Raw genomic sequence first — 19,550 nt, 5'->3', positions numbered from 1 at the left:
GGTTGTTTATTCTTCTTAATGTTCTGTTGCCCATTTGAGAAATGAAACTGAGGTGTAGAAAACAGTGCTTGGATGAGACATCACATAGAAGGTTTGCAACTCGAGTGAAGGTGACACTGGCTGTACATGAGTGCACACAAAGTTAGACTGAACATTAGATGTGTGACAAGTGCACATTACAAAATGAATGTAAGTAAAAGTTTGGAACTTTGGTCCATCATTCTCTGCAGATCCAAGTTTCCAGCTGGCTTGACTGGAAAATGGGAGCACAAGGGAATTTTTCTTGACTGGGCCTATTAGTTTATAGAAAGTGGATGAACAAAAATCAGACACTGCTGGAGAGGATCACCTTTACAGAAAGTAATTGGAGGGTGGTGTCTTGCCAACATACCAGTGCAGGAATAGTCTTCCCCTTACTTGTTATCTAGAAACGATAATAATCAATAACTGCTTGTGAAACTTTAAGCAAATACATCCAACTTGCTGCTATGGTAGTAGGGCTCTATAAAGCTTTGAAAAGACAACTGACCTTGTGGCTTATTTGTCTGATTATGAATACAGACCTAGGCAGACCTATCTGCCCTTTTTATCTTCCTCACCCGCCAAAGTTACTTTTTGGCTTAATTTTGGATTGTACTTTTCTAACAAGTAAAATACTGACAGGGAAAAGGAAATGTGAGTTGGTGTGTGATATTTATTAGAGCAGGAACAGTATTTATGATGTTCTTTAAAAAAACCAACTTCAGATAAGTCTGAACATTCTTCATGTAATGTCTTATTTAATTGCAAACATCTGTAATTTTTGCTATTTCAATTAACCTTTTCTTAATTTGCTGTTAAGATCTGCCCTTTGGCACTCATGGGATAGCTTGACTATTTGTTCAGAAGATAATTAGCATTCCATAGCGTGTCTCCAAAGGATGTTGTTCTTCAGAAAACAGCTTTGATGGTCCTATATATAATGCAGGTCTTTAGAGGAATGGCAACTCCAGAGGCATTTCTGAGTGTCACAGACCTCAATAGCTTAGAAAATGACCTGTGCTTGAAAGACTGTAGAAAGATCCCTTTTTGTATTTAATATTTTACATTCTTGAGTGGTGAAAGGCATACATTTTCCTAAAAAGGAGGCACAGTAAAAAAACAATTAGCCCTATACACATAGAGTTATGCAGATGCATAACTGTATGTCTATGCATTTAGTTTGCCAAATATAAACCCTTCTAAAGGAATTCACCTATTAGTTATATTAGAGTGAAAAATATGTTTTTTATTCATGGTATGCCTTAATATTAAATACTAGTTATGCCAGTTCTGAGAATTTCAGGATTTCTTTTTTATGATAGAGTAGCTCCAGAGATGACTGCACAGAATCTTTAAAAAGATTAAGGCAGTTTTATGTGTGCCTACATCAGAGCCATGTAATTGGATATTAATGTAGCTGCAGTCTTTGCTGTCAGTATAGCTGAATCTGGATTGGATTTTATTCCTTCATTTCTGCAATGCCTGCTAGAAACGAAACAACACAACTCCTGATTTTGTTTTTAAACTTTGGGTAAACAGTTTGTTACATGGATATAAATTGTGGACATCTCTATTGAATGATAATTAAATTGGGTTTCATTTCTTTGTGAAAGGGGCAAGAGGAAAAAGAACTACTTACCTTGAAAGTATAATGCTGACGTTTTATCAAATGTCTTAATATATCTTAATTTTGTTTAAATGTATGTCTTAGAAAGGATGCTAAAGTTTCTGAAAAATTTGGTTTCTGATATTTCTGTTTCACGTTCAAGTGTTGCTTCTATAAGATGAAGATGCTCCTAATGATTGTGTTCCAAGTAAGTGTGGGTGTACCTAACCCTGAGAGTAGGTGACCCAAGTACTGATGTATTTCCTAAATTCAAAGACTCTGACTTCAGAATCATCTTAGATATAGTAGTTTATTTTTAACAAAAATGAATTTCTCCTTAACTCTGTCCGAACTGCTCCTCCATTTTCAAGGAGCACACAGAAAAGTGAAAAAGAAAAAATGCTGACTTGCAAATGCAGCAATGGGGTTTTATCCCCCTGCTGCAAGAAAGCAGCAAGAATTTCACTGGATGTAGGAGAGAGAGGAGGAAAAACTGAAAGATGAACTTCCAGATAAAATGTCCACCTGAGAACTTAACGGCCTCTTTCTGGCTGTCCTGTTCAACAACTGTGTGTAGATTGACTGAGGCTGCTGGTGCACACAGTAAGTTGATCCTACTGCATCATTACATGAAAACATGCTACTTGGTAGAAGTGCAGGAATGTTTGTGTCTCTCCCTGAAGCTCTCTCTTCATGCTAATATGTGCATTTAGCCAGCAATGACAGAGACTGAGCAGAGGCACATGCTGTGTACCTCTACATGGTTTTCATATTCTTCTCTGTGTTTTAGCACAGTGAAGGGGTCAGAATATAAACAGAAATGAAATTGGCCTATTTAGATCATGTAGTGTTAAAATCTACCAGGTAGTCATTTCTTCATGACAGGGACTTCTCTTTTACCTCATCTCTAAAGTTTCCATGTTCTTGGTTATGAAAACTGTAATATTTTTCTGTGGGTAAGAAAATTGGTGTATTTTCTTCCACTGTTTGTGGATAAAGAAGTTGGTAAGGGTTTTAAGAAAAAGAACTTGCTTATGGCAAAAACCAGTGCATGCTATTTGCACATTGCAGTGGAGCTGTTACCGTAACTTTTCCTGTGTAATTGAGAATATTCTGTGATTTAATCAAACATAATTATGCTTGCAACTATACTACACATTCACCTTTTGTGCTACAGATTGCTGAGGCTTATATAAGGTGGATACTCTTTTCATCCAGCTTTCATGTTTTCCATTCCCTTAGGGCTGGATTGGTCTGAAGATAGTGGAGAAGAGTTGGAGGATTCAGAGCAAACCTCCCCTTACCAGGTTGCATGGTCTATCCGAGAAAGCCTTGGCTATGAGAGACCTGAGTGAGTATCATTCTTTAGTATTCAGGCTGGCCTTGATGGAATAAATCATGTAAATGTGAGCTCCACTTCAAGTGGAGTCAGTGGAACCTAAGCACTTGTTCAAGTGCTTTGCTGAAACAAAGGTTTGTTTGAACTCATTTGTTTGTAAGAGCTATGAAACAGCTTGTTGCCTTCTGTCCCAGTTTCCAGCTAACTTAGAGACCTTTGTGCAGTCTGCTATCAGAAGGATGCATCAGGAATGGATTTAAGCTTGTTTGACTAAGTTTAATTGAGTTTAGTGGGATTTATTCATGAACTTCTGTGCCTTCCTTAGTGGAGGTCCTGAATTAGAACCAAATGGAGTTGCTGTTGGTTTCTTCCCTTTCCTACTGTTTGTGGATAACTTTGTTAGTAAACTTGCTATGTTCCCCTTATTAATCCTTATGGTATTTATGCAGGCTATTGTTTTAATGTGCTTTTTTAAAGGATGTGGTATTTATTTTCTTAATTAAGCGTTGTCTAAACCTCTGTCAATACTTGTGAGGATGGAAAGGAAGTGATGTGATCAAAGGGGTAACCAGAGCAGGTATTAACTGCTGGTGCAGAAAGATTTATGATGTTCTCTATATATTGCTAAGTCATGAATCTGAACTTACAGTTGAGTGTGATAATATATCTCTACTCATGTAAATGTTAAGGTGCAAAGTTAAAGCATCCCAAGCATGGTATTCTAAGGAAACTGCCATATGTGTTTAACAAAAAAAATTGAAGTCTCAATAGAATTTGATTATAAGTTCTATAACATGATTCTCATTGACTGTGAAACTGGACTTTTTGATACTACAGCTTTCTGTCTGCTTGTTTAATTTTTAAATATTGCACTTAGAATAATGGTGTTAACAAAACCTTATTTCGTTGTTACATGAAAATTCTGAAACTTACTAAAACTTCTTGCCACCTCTAAAGATTGTCCTCAAAGTGAACAACAAAGCTGTATCTCTGTCACCAGGACACACACCATGGTGCTAAATACTGAGAGCCTTCAGTGAATCAAAGCTACTGAACAGAGTTTGGGTTTTTTTGTTATGAATGACCATCATTTTTTAGGGCATCAGCAGTCAGACAGTGAGCTTTCACAAACAGTTTTAGTTTAAAAGGCAACTTTTAAATAAACTGTTTTGGGAAAGTATGAACAGACTTTCAGAATTTTGAATCATACATATTTTTTCACAGCAGATATATCTATTAAATAACTTCCCTTACACTTTTCTCTCTGACATGTGATTTGATTCTTCCATAGATCCCTATTTTTCTGTCAACTTATAAAGGTCATCTCTGTGTGTTTTCTCTTCTATTTGTCTTAACTTCCTTTGGATTCTTCCTACTCTTTTCACAAACTGAGAGAAAATAATAGCTTGTCTTGACATTTTCTGTTCCATTCTAGCATTCTGTGCACCTCAGATAAACACTGTCTTAACTAATCATGATGTTCAAAATTTTATGTGCTACTGACTGCTTTTGTGCTTCCATCAGCCTGCCCTGTGTTAGGTCTTCAACAGCCTTACTAATTTTGATTATGGATAAAATTCACTTGATGTCAGCTTTCTAAAGTTTTAATTCCTGTTCTGCAAGCTTCTATAGAGGTTCTTATTACCTGAAATGTTTCACTTTGACACTTCTGCAATGTGGTCTGTCTGTTGCTGAAGGTAAATTAGTTCAGACTATTTCTGGGGAGATTTGATTTGTCCAAATAACTTTGTCTTGCTAATCTGGTGGTGCAAAATGATGGCTCCTAACTTAGTCAGGCAGTGATTTGTTACAGGGCTAAATTTTGGAGACTTATTTTACCAGAAAACCAATGGAGATTGTTTCCTAAAACTTTTACTTTCTGAAATCACATCCCTTACTTTACAGGCTTTACTTGCTGTTTTTCACAGTAAAATGAAAGCTATTTTTTATCTGTTCATTTGTGTCTGAGCTTGTGGTCCCCACCAGCTAACTTCATTCTGTCCTTTCCCCTTTAACATCATGGAAGACAATGGGAGGGGTGCTTCTCAGAGTGGACTATGAAAAGAAAGTGAACAGTTAATTTCTGTTTTATTGGACAGCTGGTTTTCAGCATTTCTGCTTATGTGATTGTGAGGAGAATCCTCTACTTTCTGTTGTACTTCTTGTGTGACACTCTGCTATTAAACTCTCAATTCACCAGTTTGGTTTAAAATTAATGTCTTAACAGTGCCCTGGTTTTGGCTGGAATAGTGCTCATTTTCTTAGCAGCTGGTACAGTGCTGTGTTTTGGGTTCAGTATGAGAATAGTGTTGATAACACCCTGATGGTTTGGTTGTTGCCAAGTGGTGCTTCCCCCAAGTCAAGGGCACTTGGGTTTCCCATGATCTGCCCGAGAGGAAGTGCACCAGAGGGAGTGCAGATGTGCAGTGAGGGAGCACAGCTGGGACAGCTGACCTGAACTGGCCAAAGGGGTACTCCATACCATTAAACATCATGACCAGTATATAAACTGGGGGAAATTGTCTGGGAGGAGCTGATTGCTGCTCGGGGATGGGCTGAGCATTGGTCAGTTGATGAGCAGTTGTACAGGCCATCATGTGTTTTTCTAGGTTTTTCCTTTTTTTTATCATTACAATAAATAGTAGTGCTATATTTTACTTTGTTTCCATTATTAAACTGTTATTAGCTCAACCCACAAGGTGGTTTTTTTTGATTCCCCTCCCCATCCCACCAGAGGGAGCAGGGAGATTGAGGATGCAGCTGCGTCGTACTTAGCTGCTGGATGGGGTTAAACCATGACAACAGTAATACATTTTTTGGTTCACTTGCCTTCTGGCCTTTTAATCTGTGAAATTCATATTGTTGCAATCATCTGTGGAAACGCAGGCCAAATGTTTGCTTTTATTATTCTGTGCTTTAATTTTGAAAAGTCATGTTCCTATGCTCCCAGGATTCTGGGATGCAGCGCTTTGAGGCAGGCACACACAAATGTTTGAGTTCAAACAGTAGCACAAGAGTTGGTGGTGGGCACAGTGCAGTGCAGGCTGGGTGGCTGGCAGAGAAGGCTGCTGGGGTGGGAGGAATCCCTTGTGGGAGCAGCAGCTTGGAGAGAAAGCAGGGGCTGTTCCTTCTGCAGACTGATGAAGGTTTCCCCTAGGTTATTTGATTACTGGGTCTGGTAGCTTAGAAAGCACTGGAAAACAAAATGATTTTATAACAAAGTAATTTTTCACTTTGTACCCTGAAATAAAGATAAAGCAAGCATTTCAAGTAGCAAGTTTGAGAAAAGGAGTGTGAGTCCCTCCTCATGCCAGCTCACTCAAAGGAGCAAATATCAACACTGATGTCAAAGTTGGATTAATAACTCACATTAGCTGGAATAGCTTAAAGAAAAAAGGGAAGGTTCTTCAAAACTCTGTGTAAGGAGGGATTTGAAGTATAGTTGTTGGAGTGTCTCTGAATAGACAGAATGTTCTTGTTCCCTGGTGGTGCCTGACTGCTTGTGCTACCCTTGTGCTCTTCCTTTCTGCTGCTTTGTGCTGTCTTTGTTTTCTTCATGAACACTTAGCAATAATTCCCCTGGTGTTTACACATGACAGTCTGAAAGTGAAGAAGCATTTTGGATTATCAAATGGTTTGTGTGCACTTTCAGAAATCTTTTTTAAAATGAAATGCCACACATTAAGTTGAACTTCTGAAGTTCTGTCTGCAGTTTAAGAGAATAAACTGAATAGAAGTTGGCAAACTTGTTTATGAAAGGACAACAATAGAAGTACCTTTCATTGTCAGTACTTGACTTTTTAAAAAAATAAAAATATGTTTTATTTCTATATTTTTAGGTTTCTTTGAACATATGAACATTTTGGTTAATCTTACTGGCCTGGAAACAAAATTCTGAATAGACTTTTGAAAACTGTTTGGCCCAAAATAAGCTGTTGCCCATTTGCAGGCATGATTTCCTTCTACATCTTTGATATGTATCTTCATGCACTTTTTAAAAAAAGCTCTCATAAACTGCAGTTCAAAAATATTTTAGCATACAGTGACTTTTTTTCTGACTCTTTCAATGTGAGGGAAGGAACAAATCTGAAACATATAAAAATCTACCTTAAAAAAACCTCTTTCTACCCAAAAGAAGCACTTCTTTTCCCCCTAAGGAAAAAGTCTTTGTTGCTCCATGAACAAAAAACTCATTCTGCAAACTAGTGCTTATTATGGGGGACTTCTGGTAACTTCATGGACCTTGTTGTTTTAACAAGTTCCAGTGATGATTTTCTGTTTCATGACTTTTACTTCATTTGACTGAATGTGTAGACATGGTTTGATGGTCTCGTTGATATGTGCCTGGACATTCAGGAAGCCAAGATAAATGGGAAATGGCTTTTTTAAGCAAACAAAAGAATTGGATTAGCCCTTCATCTGGTCATTGCTTAGCCCTGGTCTGATTTTTCCCTCAGTACCTTTGGAGTTAACTGAATTTCTCCTCTACTACTGTACTGTAACTCAACCTTAATGCAAGGAGAAATCATTATCAGCTGTTAGCTGTGTTAGTGTGTATTTTGGTTTAGAAAGGAATACATCACCTGGCAGAGCAAAAGGAATTGGAAAAAGTCAGCAGTTTTGGTACTTGTTAGAATTTGGCCATCTACTCCAGCATGACCTTTCCTCAATAAATTTCCACTCACAGTTCCCCACCCTTGTCCTCTCCATTAACTGCACTTTGAGTTAAACGTTTGTCTCATTTGCCAAGACATTTACAGTAAATAAAGGTTAACAGTATAGATTTTTTTTGAACAGCAGGCTCTAGACATTTAAATGTGTCAGACTTGATGATAAATTGATGTAATCTCTAATAATGACATACTAAGAAGGGCAAGTACCTTTAGAATTTAAAAGGGATTCTGCTCTTACCGTTTCTCAAGCAACCCTGCCTGATTTCAGCCTTTGGATTTTGTGTGGTTAGAAGGTGGATACCAACTTAACAATTCAATTAAGAAGACAAAAGAGCTTCCTTGGAAAACAAAGTGGTAACTTAAGGCCCATTTGTTTTTATTTTCCCTCCTTCAGGTCCGATGATGACAATGCAGATGACAGGAGTTCCAGGGTGACCAGACTTTGCACTTACTTTCAGCAGAAATACAAGCACCTCTGCCGCCTGGAGCGGGCAGAATCCCGTCAGAAGAAATGCCGGCACACGCTCCGGAAAGCTTTGCTGCAGGCGGCCAGCAGAGAGCCGGAGCGGGCTGGGCAGCTCTTACAGGAACTCCGGAGGGCTACATGTGCTTGTGCCAGGTTAGCGCTTCCCCTGTGACTGCAGTAACCTGGGGTCTGGACAGGGTGGAGATGGGCTGAGCATCCAGCAGCTGAAATGCTGAACTCTGAAACTGGTATTCATGCACAAGGCAGGAAAACCATGACACCTGATTGCCTGTCAGTGGAGTAAAATAAATGTGGCATATACAGGGTTTTCCATGAAGACAGGCCTTCTCCAGCTTTATGTTTTAAAATATGGATTGTTTGTTCAACAGTATCTGGGCCCGATTTTTTAAATACCACAAAAGAAGTTAGTGGCATGCTAAAATTTATTCTCATTAATTAATCTATGTGTTTTGGCTTCCTTCAAATATCTGTTACTTTACTATGCCCAGTTCTGAAGATGTGCAGTCTGGTCTGTAGCTCACTGCTTCAATTCAGATTTCATTTTTCAGTCAGCTTTTTTTGAAAAGTTTGTACCTCCTCTTAATTATTTTCCCAGCAAATCAAATTTAAGCTCATGCTTTTTGTTAGATTTAACTCAATCTAACATTAAATGAAACTTGGCAACAAAATAAATATCTTCTAACAACTCTGAAGGTTACCTTCTGTGGGAGTTCTTTCTAGATAATGTCAACATCCCTCCAGCTCTTGGCATATGGAGAGTTGGTTGATTCATTTTTGTGCAGGAACAGACTAAGTCTGAACTCTGGTGTTATGTCTGGGGTATCAGCAGCATCCTTTTGCTGTTGTGGTTTTGCTTTACAGGATATGTGACTGTGGGATGTAGTGGATAAAATCTGAGATGCAGGCTGCAGCACGGTCCTGAGAGTATATTCTGGTTAATGGGATACTTTTGTTCCTGGACAGTGGGCTGTCGTTCATGATGGAAGGTTTATTGTTGGGTACATGAAGTGATGCTGAAGTGCTGCTCAGAGGTGTAACATACAAGTCCATTACTAGTTTGCAGAACTGTGGAAATTTCTCCAAACTTAAACTACAGCAACATGTTGCCAAAACTGGCAAGCTCTTGCTGAATTTTTCCCCCATTATTTTTGCCTTTTATTATGCCAAAAGAAGATTGTTTTGGGTAGACCAGCAAAGCGAGGTGTGCCTGTCATCACTGCTCTGGTTAATTTAAGTAACTGCAGTCTGTTCAGTTACGAAATTTTTCACAGGAGTAATACTGCTAACTGAAACTGCTCAGTCAAAGCGCAGTTGATGACAGAAATGGTTGAAGGAAAACAGTAAGGCTACAGACAGCTTTTTGTCAACCTAGAAAACACCATGTACAGAGGTGAAAGCCAGCCCTGGAATCGCCAGCTTTGTCTCCATGAAGGTGACACATGCCTGGAGAGCAGGCCAACACCAAGCAAGCTGTGTAGCGCTTGCAGTGCTCGTCCACATTGCTGCCTGGTCGCCTGCTTGCAGCTCAGGCTCAGAGCACAGAGCTGTGCTGAGGGAGCACCCAGCTCCGGGCACCTGCTGGTGGATTGGGCTGTAGCACGTTGATGAAGGAGAGCTTTTATCCATGTTGAGCACGCTCAGGCTCTGCCACTCCAGAGCTCAGGCTAAGTTTGTCTGAGCACATGCTTGCATGTAAGCCCTGGTGATGCTCAGCACGTTTTGATTTATGAATGGGATTGGAAGTGCACTTGAATGCCCATGTAGGCATACCCAATACATTGTATTCTAAAGACTGACCTCATTTTGAGGGTCACCTGTGTTGATACTCAACTACTGCTGCCCTTGGCTCTGTTGCAAGGTGTAATATTTACATGGTAGCAGCACTCGGCACCTCTCATTATAATTAAGGCCCTGTGAAACAAACAAGAACCCTGTTGCTGCAGTCATACCTTCACTTGTCATTGACATAATTCTGTGTCCCTGTGTAGAGTCTGGTAGTAGTGTGCACCCCATTTGGATCATGATACACACACGTGTGTTGTAATTTTTCATCCTACTGTGCCACATTCAGTGCAAGAATTGTTTTAAGTGACAACCTGAGACTGGAGTTTTGTCTCTAAACTCTTTTATGCTTTCTTTTCAGCACAAGCCAAGCGAGACAGAGAGATGCAGAACCAACAACCTGTAGTGGAACTTCGAAGGGAGAGCAGTGCACTAACAAGGCCCTTCCATTCACCAGGCACTGTTTTCAGCGTATCCTCTTAACTTTTTGGGATTTGCATTCTCAGGCGTGAAAGTTCTGTTTTAGGATTTTTTGCTTGTTTGTTAGATTTCTGTATGGACAAATAAGTTTTCACAAAAAAATATCTACTTGTTAATGTGTCATCAACTACTTTGCTTTTAATTTGTTGACAGTGAAGAGAAGTAGTTTGCCACTGGTATCTATTACAGTGACATTTTACTTTGTAGGCTGTATTTGGTGGGTGCAAGAAACCTTTACAAAAATTACCATCTTTCATGATGCTTGGTACAAACCATGTGGCTTTCAGCTTCTTGGCTTTCATGCAGTTCTTGGTAGGTTCCAATAGACTATCTTCCTATGACAGTTGGAACAGATTTTTATACGTAATGTAAAAAGACGACTTACACTGAGTAGAAAGATGGAAACCATACTTTGCATTGTTTAAAGCAGCAGAACAGAAGGGGTCACAGAACCTCAGTAGGGGTCACAGAACCTCATAGTCTAGATGAGGAAGGATTTCCCAGTGGCTGGAATTTCAAGCAAAGCTTGAAGAGGATGTTAAGGGTCAATGAATAAAGATCACAGAAAGAAGAGAGCAAATTAGAAGTGAGGTTTGGTTCTGAAGACTATCAACAGGCAGACTTAATGACCTGTAATACTTAAAAATTCTTCAGACTTTGCCTTTTTTTGTTTCAGCTGAAGAATTATTTGTGCTTTTCTTGACGTCACTTCTTTTGTTGGACCTTTGGTTTGGGTATTTTAAGTGACTAGTGCTGATCTGTTCCAGTTACTATCAGACTGCAGCAACTTTTCAACCTTTTTGTTTTGCAGTTGCCTTTTTTTTCTTGGTTCATATTTTGTAGGCCCCTTAAAAGTGGTCTGCAGAGCAGTTCAAAACCCCTCTATGAGAGAGCACCATGGTAGGCAGTTGTGTTTGAGATTTGCCTCATGATTCTCATGGTTTTTGTTTACTTTTTTAATTTTAAGTGGTCTTGCTTGTTGGTGTGTGTAGAGCAGAGTAGTCAAGAGTAGTGATTTTGCATTTATGCCCATTTTTACACTCTGCATTTTCTTCTCAGTGGAAACAGTCTTTCCTAAAAGTAACAGGCTCTTGGTTCTGACCTGTCCATCCAAGTCTGCTATCTGGACTGTTCTGCAGGGCTTTCATTTTCTTTGTCCTTTTTATTTTTGTGTGTATTTTAACATTTTATGAACGTACATAGTGGTGTTGAAGTCTAAGAACTGTTCAAGATTGAAGCAGTGCTTCTAATGTTTGAAAAAAACACAGTGAAATATCTGTTTGATTTGCTGTAAGTCAGGAAAAATTTTCCCTCCTGCAAGGGATTTTTCTGAAGGAGATCTCAGCAAGCTTACGTTTGGATTTATTTGACCTTTCTGTCTGATTGCACATCTTTTTTTTCAGAGGAGCAGGAAGGATCTTGAAACTTTTTTCTGTGCTCTAAAGATAAATGCCAAGAATGTACCTTAAAAGATTGAATTAAGAAATACTCTTTCTTTAATGTTTCAGTATGGATTGTCATTAGTCTGTAACAAAATAGTCCTGTTGACTACACTGTTCCAACTGGTACTATTGATCTATTGATTAAGACTCCAGGAAAAGGCTTCTTTTTGCTAAGAACTCATTAGTGAAATGGTTGCTTTTATAAAACTATCTCAGTATATGATAAAATCATTAAGAGGTTCTGCATGAATGCAGTTTTTTCACTTTAAAAGTTGAGTCTGAGCCTTACCTAGCTTTGAACTTGAACAGCAAAGTTAAGGTACTCATTAAAAATAGCATCTATGGACAGATAGAGTTGAAGGCTCTGATCTTTATCAGATTGATAAATCAAAGGGCGTTCCTCCATCATTGTCTCGTGTTATTCCTGATGCAGAAATGCACAGATATCTTATTGAATCGTTCTCAGCAGCTCTTCTCAAGTTGCACAGCCAAGTTTGCAGATGGTCAACAGTGCTCTGTGCCAGTTTTTGACATTACACATCAGACACCTCTGTGCGAAGAACATGCCAAAAAAATGGTAAGTACTGAACCAAAACTGTATATAGTTGTGTATTGGGATGATCAGGAGTTTCAGCCCTGGTCTTCCTATGAACTCTTCCTTGACAACTGGCAAGTTTATGAAATGAACAGCTCATTTCCTATTACTTTTCTTAAGAAGGTAAAACATGCCAAACATTCCCAGTTAGTATAAAGTATGTTGTAAAATTGTTTTACATAGTTTTGAAGATACAATAAAGTGTGCTTGAGAATATCCTTTACTGGAAAAAAATTGATTCCTCCTTTGAATTGAGAAATGGATGATCCTCCATCATGAGATCCTGTGGTCATTTTATTCAGGCTCACTCCTGATCCTTGGATCTGAATATAGTGTGAGTGTGGTATTAAGAAGACTGCTGCTTAGGAAGTCTGAGTACATGGGGCCCAAAATATTTTCTAGAAGAAATGTAGATAGCAATTACAAGCATGCGAATAATGGGTTTGCTACTTTATTTACCTTTTAGTAACTACTAGAATTTATCTTTCATCTCCTTCAGGAATCTGTGGATCCCAGAGGGAAAGCAAGGCCTCCCTCAAGTTGAGGGAATGTAGAAATTAGTTTTATGTCCTCTGTTCTCCTTTTATGCCTCCTATCTTCCAGAACAAAACCTTTAGGATAATTTACAAACCCATTTCTGTCATGTCCCTCCCTCAAGGTGTCTTGTATCACCTTCAATTAGCTGTAAAACTGCCTTTTGTCATTGTTGTTGTTATGTTGTTGGGGTTTTGTGGGTTTTTTGTTAGTGCTTTTGTTCAGCCTCTCCAATAATTTTGAATTAGGGAGTTTTTTTGGATTAAAATGTGCTACACAGATTTGTATGAGATTTTCCCCTCTTCTGTGCAATCTTCAGTGTCTCTCTTAAGGTTTACTTCTGTAGCAAATACAATCCTCTGCCATTCCCAGTATGATGGCAACTGAAGACTGATGATGGTTTGATTTGTTTTTTAATTCGTCAATGGTTGCTGTTCAGAAGCAATAAGACCGTAGTTGTTTACCCAACATCCTTACCCCAGTCCAGCAGTTTTAATTCCATTTCCTCAGTGCTATCCCTCTGTTACGCCAGTGGACACTTGGAGATTCTGGCTTCAGCTGCTGCAGACTATCTGCATTAACACTCCTTCACAACAGTGTTTTGTCTTTAGTACTTGCAAGAGTGCTACTTAAGGTTACAGTTTTGCACTGATTTAGTTAGGGTTTGCTATGATAATTTTAAAAGTGATATTGCACATGATATAAATCTCTTATTTAGCTTACCTTATAACTTGGTCTATATTATTTCTGCCATTGGGGTCAGTGAGGAAGGAAACAGCTCAATTTTTATAACCATGCCTGGGTGTAAGTTTGCAGTCTCTCTTCCATTACTTGTGAATGTCTGTGGAATGACCAGGGTGAAAAAAGCAAGGAGAGTAATACTTGTTCTCAGTATGCTCCCATTGCTATTGTTTTGCTCCCAAAGGATAATTTCTTGAGAGGAGACAGCTCCCGTAAAGTTCAGCACCAGCAGCAGAGGAAACCCAGGAAAAAAACGAAGCCACCTGCACTTACCAAAAAACATAAGAAGAAGAGAAGGCGAGGCCCACGCCGGCCCCAGAAACCCATTCCTCCTGCAGTGCCCCAAGGGAACCTCACCATGCCTGCCAGTGTCTCACTGCCAGTAGAGATACCCCACATACGGTCAGTGGTAGCCCTGCCCCAGTTTGCCACTGCTGGCTTGAGTGCTGTCAGTGAGCACTGGAGAAAGGTGTGGTTTTGCTGTGATGATCAGCATCTGGAGCAGGGCTAGAAATTGCATCTTCATGTGACTGTTGGAAAAAACTTCAGAGTGGGTCATTTTGGTTTTGAGCAGTGATTGGGTTTGATGGATAAAATGTCTTCTCTGTTGCATCTTACTTATTTAATGAGTAAGCTAAGCATAAGCTTCCTAAAGAAACTTTCTAAAAATATGTTTTCCTGGATGGGGGAAGAAGTGGGAGGGAGGGAATCGATTCTAGATGGATATGCATGCATAGTTGTCCTTTGGAGGAACCAGAGTTGAACACCAGGGAGTAATGTTCCTTTCTGTTCAGGAGCCCCTCCACACCAGAACTGAGTGCTGATGAGCTGCCTGATGATATCGCCAATGAAATCTCAGACATTCCACATGACTTGGAATTGAATCAGGAGGACTTCTCTGATGTCCTGCCACGGCTGCCCGATGACTTGCAAGATTTTGATTTCTTTGAAGGTACCATTTTATTTTATGCTAGCATGAACACAGTCAGTGAACTGAAGAAGTGAGCGTTTCTAAACTTACTTGCTTTCTTACAGAGGTAATAAATTCTAGAGAAGGAAGTGTGCATTTGCTCTATTGTTTGTGAGCTTTGAAGTAAAGCAGACACTAAGAAGGCTGTGTATAGTTCTCTGCTTGCTCATACAATTACTGCTCTGAAAATCCTAATTGGTTTAGTATTTTAATAATTCATTTTACGTTTTTACTGCCTGTCAGTGTTACAGTTTAATCAAGAATATTCACAGTAATGGCATCTTTCTGCCATCAAGTGGGGCTGGAATCACAGTCAATATTGGGCTTTGATAAAAAGAGAAGAGAGTGAGAATAAAATTTTTAAATATGTTTTTGAAACTAGCTTTTGATCAGAACTGTGCCTGAATTTCTGCATTCTAAAACTCAGTACCTATCACATAAAACAAAGAAAGTAGAACAGCCCGGAGTTGGGTATGTGATTTCTTTGGTCATTTTCTGATGTAACATGACATCAGACTCTGTTTGAGTTGAAATGAACTTAAATTATACTGTCTGTGTAAATTTTAGGTCCAGGCTGTAATGTGGTAAGTAGAAGGGGGTTTATGGACTATTTTTGTTATTGCAGCATTGAAGAAAATCTTACTTAAGCATTTTTACTTTAGGTCTAGGAAGTTTAAAAGGTATCTCCCATCATGGTATGTGGAAAAGAAGGGTGGAGAGGGGGAGTTCCATTGAAGAGGAAGGTGTAATTTCTTGCTTTTCTTACCTTGCTTACTTAGTGAACACTGATGAATGATACTTTCTGCAAGCCATGCTGGGAGGTTATCATACACTGCAGTTCTGTGCTGAACTGTCTATTCCTGCCAGGCTCACCTGAGAGGAGTGTGCTGATTTCTGGTGTCCCTCTTTCTACAGGTAAAAATGGAGATCTCCTTCCAACTACCGAAGAGGCCGAAGAACTGGAACGGGCCCTACAGGCTGTAACGTCTCTTGAGTGCCTGAGTACCATTGGAGTACTTACACAGACAGATGGTGTGCCAGTTCAGGACCTGTCAGATAGAGCGATAGGGGTGTTCTCTACAGGTGCTGGAGCTCCAGGAATGCAGTCCTTGAGTCGAGAGGTTAACACGGATCTGGGGGAGCTGTTGAATGGGCGTATAGTACATGATAATTTCTCCGGTCTGGAGCTGGATGAGAACTTGCTCCGTTCTGCTACCTTGTCCAACCCACCTACGCCCCTGGCAGGGCAGATCCAGGGGCAGTTCTCAGCCCCAGCCAACGTTGGCCTTACTTCTGCCACTCTGATAAGCCAGAGCAGCCTTGGGGAGAGAACCTTCCCAGGACAGTTTCATGGACTTCATGATGGCAGCCATGCCTCCCAGAGGCCCCACCCTGCCCAGCTGCTGAGCAAGGCAGATGACCTGATCACCTCACGACAGCAATACAGCAGTGACCATTCACACTCCTCACCCCATGGAAGCCATTATGATAGTGAGCATGTGCCGTCTCCCTACAGTGACCATATCACATCCCCTCACACCACATCCTTCTCTGGTGATAACTTGGCAGCTACCTTCTCAGCAGAGATGCCCATGATGGCACAGCACTTGCTCCCAACTCAGCTGGATGTGCCACTTAGCGGGGTGGTCAACCCCAGAACTCACTGGGGAAATCTTCCTGTCAATCTTGGGGACCCCTCTCCGTTTAGCAACCTTCTTGGTGCAGATGGACACCTCCTGTCCACCTCCCTGTCCACACCACCTACCACCTCGCACTCAGAGACCACACAGCCTGCCTTCGCCACTGTGACCCCCAACAGCTCCAGTGTGCTTCCGGGGTTACCGCAGACCAGTTTCAGTGGCATGGGTCCTGCCTCCGCTGAACTCATGGGCTCCACCTCCCCTAAGCAACAGCTCCCTCAGTTCAGCGCAGCCTTCGGGCACCAGCTGAGCTCCCACAGTGGCATTCCCAAGGACCTGCAGCCCAGCCACAGCTCCATAGCTCCTCCCACGGGCTTCGCAGTGACCGGTGCCACCGCTACCAGTACCAATAACGCATCCGCGCCCTTCACCACCTCCAGCTGAGCTTGTCTGCCTGGGTCCATGCAGGTAGATGGGGGACCTGTATTTTCTATCTTTCCCCTTTTCCTTTTTTTTATTTTTTCTGTCCTCTCTTCCCTTTTTTTAAAGAGGGGGTTGAGAAGAAAACCCCTGCTTCAGTACTGACCAGGGTTAGCCCTCTGTGAACCTTACTGTAGCGTTCACATGTGCTTGTTATGCACTGGTGCTCATTTCTTGCAGGCAGGTTCACCGTTCCCCAATAATTCCTTAAGGATACAGCACAGTTATTGGATATAATTGATCTTAGCAGTAAGACCTAGAAATGGGAAGATACCTCAGATCACTGATGCATGTTACTGTTCCCTAGGGTTCGGATCAGTGCTTGCCATCCCATTTGCATCTGGTAGAAAGTTTTCCAGTGGGCAGAAGTCTCTTGATTTATTTATTTTATTTTTAATTTACTTTTTTTTCAAAGGTAGCATCTGGCATGGAAAACTTGGCTGCACACATTGATTTGAGAATGGTGCGCTGAAGTTCTAAATCAAGAGCATGGTTCAAGGATGAGTTTGGCAGTTTCTTGAAATAGTCTCTTGGCCTCCTCTGTGTGCGTGTGTATGTTTGGGGTGCAGGGAGCAGCAATTCCTTTTCTTCTTTTGGTGAAGAAGTGGAAATTGTCCCCTTCCAGAACTGGTCACTGTTCTTACTGCATGCTGATTTTTGGGTTTTCTTATTATGATTTGTAATTCATTGAGTAACAAAGGGATCAGTTGACTGGTTGCCCATAAATTTGAAGGTGGATATGAAGTTAGCCCAGGGAAAAAACAAAAACAGAAATAGGATTGAACTAGATCATGGATTCGTGAAGATTCCTGTGTAGAGGTTCCCTTCCTTGTTGAATTACTGTGGCCTTGTAGCATTGATGATTTGCCTTTTCAAGTGTGTCTTTGTCCAGAACTCTATGCCTGACAGGCTAACAGGTATTTCCCAGACGAAACCAGAAGAATTTGGTTGGTATTCTGCCCATCCACACAAGTCTAGGTCAGACCCTTTGAAAGTTTCAAATGGATGTATTTCTCAAAGTATGTCTAGCTAGTGAGACTTTCTTGGATGGTTTTTAATCCCCTGAGAGCCATATAGTTTTTTCGACACATGTAGGGTTTGATGCTCTGTTTGGGAAGCTGAATGTATGTAAGAAACTAGCAGGTATCTATCAGCAGTCATGGCTAACCAAAAGTGAAATCACTAACACAAAATAGATAAGAATTCCTTCTGTCTACAGGATGGTTTTGTTAGTACTGATCACCTGCGAAGGATAGTATTCAGACTCTATGGTAGTAATTTCAGTTCCTAAAGAAAGGAGTCAGGTTTTAGAGTCTTTTTTTAGTTGTTATTATTATTATTTAATTTTACCTTTTTTAAACCAAGATATTGCAGCAGCAGAAATTCTAAGGTGTTCAATTGCATCACTTTATCAAGAAGGAAAAAAGGAATTTGCTTGTGACTCTATAGGACTCAAACTTGCTACTGTACTCTGACTTTGACTGTAAAAGTAGCTCATATTTGATATAACAAGTTTCTGCTTTTCTTGGTTTGTTTCTGAGATGCAGATGAGAGAAAGGAGAAAATTTTTTATATCAGTCCTTTCATGTAGAAGAAGGATTTCATTCTACCTTACAGTAAAAAGTCCTATCTGCGTGTATTCTAGTCTATTTCAGGAAATTAAGAGATAACCAAGCACATGTAATAGGGAGGCCTAATAAATTTTTTGAGCAAAGGATCATTGAATGAAGTTCAGTTACTATAGAAATTCATTTTTTTAGCAGTCAGGCATGCACCAAAATCTCTGACCCAAACCTCTCCTTTCATCTTCCTAAGGAACGGAATTTAAATGGGATAGGTCTTCTCTCTTACTATTGTAGCAATCATACTATTCCTCTTTTCTTGAAAGATCTGTCCTCTTTAAATATAAAAGAGTAGGGATGATACATACGTCCTTTCCTGAAATTGCAAGTGTATGTGGGTGGAGGAAACAAAAATTATTTTCATGCTTCTGTTGTTATGAAGTCATTATTTCGTACTTGGTAAAATAGATCATAATAATATAAGCCGAATATTTTTAAGTGGTGATTTAAATATGTTTGTAACATTTAAATGTTTTTAAATCACATAAAAAGTTTAACTGAAGCCTATGAAATCCTGCTTGTGATTGTCCTGCTGATTGAGGAATGCCCAGTGGTATTGTGAGTGAGGCAAATCTGACATGGCTTTTATTTATTTTTGTATTATGTTACCCATACTTTGTTGAGGAGACAACTGTTTGATTTGCAAATTATTTTTGTTGTGTCCATATACCTTCTTCAATGTGTTTGAATGACTGACTGAAAAAGAGTGGAGAACTAGTATACCAAATAGATAATTCTTTAATCTGCTTGTGCATTCACATAATTTTAGAGGGTGTTAATTTCCATACATTGGTTTCAGGACTTCAGTCTTGAAATGGTTCTTCTGCCCATCAAACTTTTAATGAAGCTGCAGCTAGTGCAGATTATATTTGCCCCACGTCACATTTCCCTTTCTTAGCAAATGCTGGGGGGAAAGGAAGGAGAGGAACTGAGAGCAAAGTTCTGCTTGGTCTCTTTGGCATGAATTACAGAGGAGCTTTTTGGTCTAAGATCACCATGAGTTTGTACTGATCTAACTAACAGAACTCAGCTCCTAACCCATGTGTTGATCTAGACAGGGAATTTCAAAAGCCGTTGGAGGTATGCAGGTCCATAATTCCCATTTGCAATCAATGGCTTTTATATACCTGCATTTCTT

The 19,550-nt window shown here is 40.0% G+C and overlaps 1 protein-coding gene across 5 annotated transcripts in view; it reads left to right on the top strand.

Moving 5' to 3' along the window:
* Window positions 1-19,062, top strand: part of INO80D (INO80 complex subunit D) — a 35,440-nt gene extending 16,378 nt beyond the window's left edge. For 4 of the 5 annotated variants that reach the window (XM_071563017.1, XM_071563018.1, XM_071563021.1 and 1 more), the window contains exons 6-12: window positions 2,870-2,978; window positions 8,034-8,258; window positions 10,270-10,379; window positions 12,274-12,407; window positions 13,885-14,102; window positions 14,495-14,652; window positions 15,586-19,062. In XM_071563017.1, the coding sequence (XP_071419118.1) occupies window positions 2,870-2,978; window positions 8,034-8,258; window positions 10,270-10,379; window positions 12,274-12,407; window positions 13,885-14,102; window positions 14,495-14,652; window positions 15,586-16,754 (2,123 nt within the window). In that variant the 3' untranslated portion in view covers window positions 16,755-19,062. The remainder of the gene's footprint in view (window positions 1-2,869; window positions 2,979-8,033; window positions 8,259-10,269; window positions 10,380-12,273; window positions 12,408-13,884; window positions 14,103-14,494; window positions 14,653-15,585) is intronic. The other variant, XM_071563020.1, reaches the window with a different exon arrangement.
* The last annotated feature ends 488 nt before the right edge of the window (window positions 19,063-19,550 follow it).

Source organism: Pithys albifrons, chromosome 8 (assembly GCF_047495875.1).
Source record: "Pithys albifrons albifrons isolate INPA30051 chromosome 8, PitAlb_v1, whole genome shotgun sequence".
NCBI lineage: Eukaryota > Metazoa > Chordata > Aves > Passeriformes > Thamnophilidae > Pithys > Pithys albifrons.
The sequence above is the reverse complement of the archived record's forward strand: the minus strand, read 5'-3'. Positions and strand labels throughout refer to the sequence as shown.